This window comes from Pyxicephalus adspersus, chromosome 2 (assembly GCF_032062135.1).
Source record: "Pyxicephalus adspersus chromosome 2, UCB_Pads_2.0, whole genome shotgun sequence".
Classification (NCBI taxonomy): Eukaryota; Metazoa; Chordata; class Amphibia; order Anura; family Pyxicephalidae; genus Pyxicephalus; species Pyxicephalus adspersus.
The window spans coordinates 71,966,329-71,974,097 of NC_092859.1; the positions used below are offsets into that span (position 1 = coordinate 71,966,329).

The window sequence follows — 7,769 nt, forward strand, 5'->3', positions numbered from 1 at the left end:
CCGAGATCCCCGCCTTTTTACCTAAGCTTACTCTGAGCGCTGTTCAAATTTCCACCTAGGATTTCAGTGACTCTGGCGGCAATTTTGGATAGCAACTCCCACAGAAGGAAGGACTGATGGTAATATTACAAGTGTACTATATAAAGCTGTGTGATGTAAAAATTTACTCAAATACAGAAGTTAAATCTTACCAGCACAATTCCGCATAACAAATGTTCGCAGGCTGATGCACAGGAAGTCCTTAAAAGGCTGAGGTTTGGTTAGACGCACCCATTTTAGATATAAATGGCGGAGCATTGGGATACAAGGGATTTCAGGCACATTTACTCCTTTTCATGTGTTGAAAAGAGACAATAGTTTAATAATTGGGCAGAAATACACACAACACTATAATTTTGCAATTTAATTTCAAAAATAATAAAATGCTTACCTACTAAATGTAAGGTCTGGATTTTGGCAGCAATAGGTATTTTTAGTTTATTTTCTGGTGGTATGGGAAAAGCCCCGTTGCGATTTCTAAATTTTCCTAAAATATGCACCTGTGGCATGTATGTCCATATTGCTTCTACAAGCTCCAGATGGGAGGTCTCCACACCCTGGGTAAAAGCATGGAAAAAATGTGACACTGGTATCTTTTAAATACAAACACACTTTTTTTACAAAAATTTACAGGCTTATGTAAATGTGGTTTATTTTTTGGTATTCTTATACAGAAAAGGAAGAAACAGCTTGCCATAAACTGACAAAGAATTGGCACTCACCCTTGTTCAAATATTACAAGAAATGAGATTGGAATTAATAACAAACATTATAAATACCCTTTACCTAATATTTTTTTGCGCAACCTTCAGATATCATTACTGCAAAATATTTTGTAGGCTGTCACAATGACAGACTCATTTCCAATTATGGAGCTCTCTGATCAACTGATCAATGAACTCTGTGAACTCCAGCATTTCCCCCCATATTACAGAACTGTCAATGAATTCTGTTAGTTTGTGCCAGTTTCAAAGTATCAAAACGGTTACAGCACACTTTTTTTTTTAAAGCAGTATACCATACATTATAAAACTAGCCCTTATTTGTAAAAATGCTTTCTAAAATGAGATTTGGCTAGGACTAACAATCACCTTAAAATATATCAGTAACAACACTGAAGACATCCGTTTAGCTCGCTCTAGACTTCAAGGCAAGCAATCCAATGCTTTATACTGCACAAAATGACTGTGCAAAATGCCTGTGTCCAGTTCATTAATACGCAACATAGAAAGTGTAGACTTCATAGCAGGGACTGAATGTGACCCCATGACTGCTATTAGATGGTTCTAAAGAACACTCACCAGGAGATTGGGGCAGGACTGCAAAGCTTCTAATACACCAGGAATACTGAAGGCTTCATGGCCCCTAACTCTTCGTCTTTCCAAATACCTTGGGTGAAGGCCATAAAGTTGTTCAATATCTGGCATCTTTTTAAGTAGTTTCAGAAAACTAGAATCTGTGAAACCTATTAAAAAGGCAGAGGGAAAAGCAAGTCAACAATGCCATCTGCAAGGGAACATGCATCAGAACAAAACAAGTCAAGTGAACAGTTGATAAGATTTTTTTGACTGCAATATTTTTTTTTTTTTTTTTTGCAAGTATGAGCAATTTGAGCTTTTTGTTGGTATTAAACTTGATTACTAAAAATCAAAGTCCTTTGTTTAAATAACCTCTCCCAACCACTTACTAACAAATGGGGGGGGGGGGTCCTCAACAATATTATCTACAAATTATTTTGGCTATAAATACTTTTCAACAAACTCAGTCTCTTGATCTATTACGAACCTAAACTTGACCCATTAACCTACTCATTACATGAATCTACCCATTAGCCTAACCTGTAAGCTTAGCTAAGCATTAGCGCATTCTAATGTATACATACTACCAACATATTAAACAAATGAAGCTCCTTTTTTACTTTAACGTTACATTAACAAAACACTTACCTGTGGGCATATATTCCCACCAGCGACCTGCACAAAGATCTACCATTTTGACTACACGAAGGTACAAAGTCACAGCTTCCTTCAGTTTCCGTGACAAGCATTCCATACACATTATATCCTGCAGCGGAAGGTATCTGTGCAAAGAACATATTCTCTTTGTTAACATTTCACAGTGGATTCATGATTTGATTCTAGTGTTGAAGTGGAACCTTTTCCCTGGTGTCTGAACAGCAGACAAAAGTTAGCATTTTAAATGCAATTGTCATCTTATGTCATCATAATATCTGAACGGTCATATCATAAAATCTGAACGGTCATAAAGCCATCTGAAATTTTATTTGCATGTGGCATTGGAGGAAAACCCTAATGTATAATTCTTGGTCCTGAAACCAAAACATGGACAGTTTAGATCTGGGCATCCCATACTGTTTCTACTGTCCGTTTGTACAGCTTTGCTGTATCAATGAAATTGTAAAACAACTTGGTTAGCTCCAAAGCACTGTTACAATCTGTGATAAATGTATTGGTAATGTTAATATTCAACATTAATAGTGCATTTGCAGAGGCTAACTCTGATTTCACTGAACACTACGAGCTTCTCATACGGTACATTAGAACCTTTATTTAGCAAATCACATAGAGCCCACCATATTTCCTGGCTTGAGTAAGTTCAGTATCATCAAATTTTTCCTTCCCCAGTCAGCACTACCTCCGCTTCTCCGAACTTTACTGTGGCTGGCTCACCATTCCCTCTCATTTGTCCTTTAAATCACAAAAATTTCCCCAAAAACGAACTTATCTAGTAAATAACATTGGTATTGGTAATGTCATATATCGCAAAAAAATACCAAGTCCCTGGTGTCGTTCAGAACATTGGTGCAAAAGGTATTATGAAGATATACTGTGGCTATACTCACTTAAATATATGGCAAAGCACTTCATGGGATAGCTGGTTCATGTAATCCTTAGGATCGCTAGATTTATTTTCTACACCTTCAGCATTTGTTTTGCACGGTTTCACGTATTTCCGCCGAGGCCCCATCTTAAACTGGTGATGAGGAGTCACTACATAAACTGCAAAGTAAAAAGAAAATTACATATAGGAAGAAATCAGACAGATTAGTCAACCCAGTTTTTTAATTGCACAAAGACCATAACACCTCGTTATTTAGAGATACTTTGGAACAGAAGTGCCTGCCATCTGCAGCGATATCACCAAATTCTCCAGTGATCTCACCAAATACCAAATCCAGAACAGGAATTTTAAAGGGACATTACAGATTAACTTGAAAAAAAGTTTTTCTACTTTATTAAACTCATCCTAAAGGCAGTTCGGGGGGGGGGGGTTTTTTTTTTACAGGTTATTCCACAATGAAAGGATGATTCCCACAGCTGCATTCATAATATGAGCACAGCTGTGGGACTCCTGACAGTAAGGGATTCCTGGGCACTAAAGGGCAAAAAAGGACAAGTTTCCCCATTCACCTCTAGTGCTCCGTGATTGGCTGAGGAAAGGGAAATCCTGATGACGCTTGAGCCATTTCCTCAGCCATTCACCAATGGAGGTGAATGGGGACAAGTTTTCCCATTCAAGTCTAGTGCTGATTGGCTGAGAAAAGGGAAACCCTGATGACAGCTCAAGCATCATCAGGATTTCTTTTTCCTCAGCCAATCCTGGAGCAATCAGCAGAGATCTGCTATGATAAAAACACTGCTCTCCTTATTGCTCCCGCAGCCCTAGCGGAAATGTGTTCTTGAATACATAACACGTCACAGCTCCGCTCGTGCTGCAGGAGCAATCAGGGAAGCGAAGCTTCAGCATAGGAAAGCTCCTCTCCGTGATTGGCTGAGGAAAAGGAAAACCTGATAATGTTTGAGCTATCATTAGGACTTCCCTTTCCTCAGCCAATCACGAAACACTAGAGGTGAATGGGAAGACTTGTCCTCATTAACCCTCTAGAGCCTGGGGATCCCACACTGTCAGGAGTACCACGGCTGTGCTCATCCTTTCATTGGGGGATAACCAGTAAAAAATATTAAAAATAGTAAATAGTAAAAATTGTTACACAAAGCACACACATTCAATAACATACTTTTTACTCTTTCAGGGAATGAGTAAGGGGTTTTATGTACCCCTGCACTCATTCACTGAAAGGGTTAAAAATAAAACTTTTATAAACGCTTATGTAAAATTGCAGCAAATCACATCATAGGCGTTTATGAGTTTTTTAGCGTTTTAAAGACTTGTAAAAGTGCATTAAAATGCATATAATTGTGGTAGGAACATTTACATTTGGGGTTTAGGCTGTAGACCCAGCCTAAATTCCAAAATTACTTTTCTCCAGGGAATAACAGCCTGGCCTTGGGTACACCCAGCCTATTGTTTTCCAGTGTTTACCCCAAGACAGTCGGCATCACCATGATGAAATCCCTGATTGCTAGTGAATGTTGAGCACTGCCAGTCAATCATAACTAACACTTCCACTCCTGACCTAAAGCTAAAAATTGATTTTAAGTTTTGTATTCTCCAAACATACCGTAATAAAGCCAATAAAGTAATAGACATTTTCTTCTTTTGGCCAGAGTGGGAAATTATTAGAACTGTTCAGTTTTTTTTTTACATCTGTCACCAACTGGTAAGAATCATTTTTATTTCGTCTACACAATATATATATAAATAAAAAATAAATCTCTCTCTCCCTCTAATACAGATGTCACTGAAACAAACGTCCCTACTAAAAAATTTCCCTTCTCTTCTTCCTAAATGTAAGCTTCTTTTAAAGCAGAACTGTCATCCACATAAAAAATAAATAAAGAAAAAAGAGCCTGCAGAGCCCTCCATCCCTCTCCACCTGGCTTCCATTCTGCACAGCACTGTCCTGGAATCTTTCTTCACTGCAGGAGATTGGCACTTTTTAGTAACTGGTGAAAAAGCCCCAAGATCGGGTATGCACAGAAGGGGCAGCCCAAAGCCTACAATGATATGTGATCCCCCCCCCCCGCACCTGCTCTCATGAATTAAATGCTCATTCTGGTTGCTTGCTAACATAAAATGCCAAAAACCAAACAAATTCTATAATTTGTAATAATGCCATTAGAAGGCGGCTGTAATAAACACAGCTCACACACTGAACCCAATGTACATGGGAGTACAATGTACATCCATTGCAGGCTTCAGTCATGTTCTTTTTACCAGTTTGCCGCTGTATCACCTTCACCCTGCCATAATCTCCGTCCCACATTGCCTCCTCATTGACCCCCTTCGCTGCCAATACCCACCGGTCACAGTTCTCCGGTATACAAGTAACCCCTTGCCGTCCAGCAGCTGAGCCTCTGTGTACCGGAAGCCACAAAAAAGATGCCCAGACAAACACTTCCTGATTCAGTTCCGCCCCTCCCTTCACACCCAGCCAATCTGTACCCTTCGTTGGGAAAACCAATAGTCGAGGTGCTGGGAGCCAGCAGAGATGGGATTGGCTAAACAAGAGGCGCTTTGACGGACGTTACGTAGGGATTAGGGAAGACGTGACTAGGAGGAGAGAGAGCAGTGTCGTATAAGAAAATCCTACCTTATAAATACGTACTACCAATTAATTGGGCGTGTACAGTGACGTCACATTCAGCGATTTGTGCTCTGTCTGCGCGCGCATCTCTTTTCTTTTTCGATGGGATTTTGCTTTAGTGTGAACTCCCCGAGAGTGGGCGTGTCCTATAGACTTCGGAGATCACCCCTCATACACCAGCAGCCTGAGAGCTGTGTCTGTGGTTCTGTCATTACCCCAATGTATAACCTTTCATATCTCCCGCACAGATTGTGGTACAAACCTGCAATTTTCAGGCTACACAGGGGACCATGGGAGCTAAAACTATGCTTAAATTCAGCCCCCTGAACATAAGTTGCCAGATACCGTGTTCTCAAACAAAGTCGGTATAGGAGCCTGCAATCTTTTCTTATTAAAGTGGACCTAAAGTAAAAATAATGACCCCTATACTTGCACAGATCCATGACATATGCCGGTGTATTTGTAAAAAAAAAAATACAGATATTACTGCGCATGTGTAAGATTGCCATCTTTCTTTTTTAAATGACAGAAAAGTCCCTCCTGGGCATGCCCGTTCTTGGGGCCTAATATGAACATCACAAATCCCAGGAGGCTCTGCGCTCCCATTCAGTCTTCATCGCCGCCGCAATTATGACAGAACGGCAGGGGGTTTGCCTTTTTGTATTTAAAAAAAAAATTGAAATTTGAAAAAGTAAACATTTAGGTAATTGGCTATTTCATGATCAGGTTCCCCAAATGGGGTTTGCCCCGGGGGCCACTTCCATGGCATTGAGCATTGGGGTACTGCCAGTTGTCTGTGTGCTGTGGTGCCTCAAATATAAATTTGCCCACTCACCAAACTTTAAGGCTGCATTCAGACTGGCGGTGAGGTTGCCCCTTTCTCATGGAACCCTGGGGCTCAGGGGATTCACTCAGTGAGAGTACTGCTCACTGTCACCTAGAGTCAAATCTGCAGTTGTCATTAGTTTTACTTTAGGTCCACTTCAATGAGATCCCTGATTTTTATTAGGATTTTATGTTTGAGACCCTGTATCTGACAATTTATTTTGTTCAGGGGGCTAAAATTAAGTTCAGTATCAGCTCTCGTGTACCCTGAAAATTTTAAGCTTGTATAACAATCGGTGTGGGAGATATGAAGGGTTATACATTGGGGTTAATGACAGCAGCACGGACACTGGGAGAAGATAGAAGATGCACGCAGTCAGAGCATACACAGAGATTGTGACATCATTGTACACACTCGATCAGCTGGTAGTACACATTCCTAAAGTAGGATTTTTTTATAGGACACCGATCATAATCATACAAATACCATTCATAATAATAAAAATACAGATAATAATAAAGAGAGACATCACTTATAATGCTGGAGGGGACAGACTGGGCTGAGTGTAAAGGGGCAATGACATATGGATATATCTTTCACAAAGAAGATAGCTCGAACTGAGTGTAAGGGAATAATGAACGAAACATAATGGACTTTAGTTACAATTCAAGGGAAATAAACAAAAATCCATATTTGCAAACATTTACTTTGCTTCATAGTTTGCCAAAAGACAATGCAGTAACCACTTATTTTTATATTTTATTACCTGGGAACATTCAACAAAGAATCAGTTTAAACACCATGAGCCAGGCGCATTGAATTCTTTTTAGTTTGGCACTTTCCAGAAAACTGTGTATGGTATCAGCATTTTTACATTAGAGGAGGACCCCTTCTGTGCATGCTTGATCTTGAAGTGATGTGTGTTTCCTAGGAGGGATCTCCTCTTTAAATTACAAAAAAATAGTATAAAAAAAACTTTTTTCATTGTATGAAAGGCTTAGCCACCCTTTTATATAAAGTAAAAAATGTATGATAGGTCTGCTTTAACTTTGGGGTCAACTAATAAGGTCCAATTCAAACTAGCCCAGCCAGTTGTGATCAATGTACGGGTATTGTTATGAGGTAGCACACATATCTGACTAAAAATCACTCCTGGAGCATCGCCAGCAGCGCCCCACACTGCATGGTATTGGGAAGGGGCATTGTGGTGCTATTTAGACTGAATGGGAACACAGCACACCAACACACAACATTGTAGTAAATACATTTAATACAAAAACCTCCTGTACATTGGTAATGGGCTGCACTGGATTTATTGCAGGTTGAATATTGGGGTACAAAAAGTTGAAGACAAGTGATGGGGTACAGTGATATTATTGTTGAGTGATTTGAAGG

The 7,769-nt window shown here is 39.7% G+C and overlaps 1 protein-coding gene across 1 annotated transcript in view; it reads right to left on the reverse strand.

The window, feature by feature from the left end:
- The window catches only part of FBXO38 (F-box protein 38), a 31,804-nt gene extending 26,439 nt beyond the window's left edge, over window positions 1-5,365 (reverse strand). The window contains exons 1-6 of the mRNA XM_072398996.1: window positions 5,265-5,365; window positions 2,903-3,059; window positions 1,986-2,119; window positions 1,341-1,504; window positions 431-596; window positions 192-329 (exon numbers count right to left, since the gene is read on the reverse strand). Coding sequence (XP_072255097.1) covers window positions 192-329; window positions 431-596; window positions 1,341-1,504; window positions 1,986-2,119; window positions 2,903-3,027 — 727 coding nt within the window. The 5' untranslated portion in view covers window positions 3,028-3,059; window positions 5,265-5,365. The remainder of the gene's footprint in view (window positions 1-191; window positions 330-430; window positions 597-1,340; window positions 1,505-1,985; window positions 2,120-2,902; window positions 3,060-5,264) is intronic.
- Window positions 5,366-7,769: the final 2,404 nt, after the last annotated feature.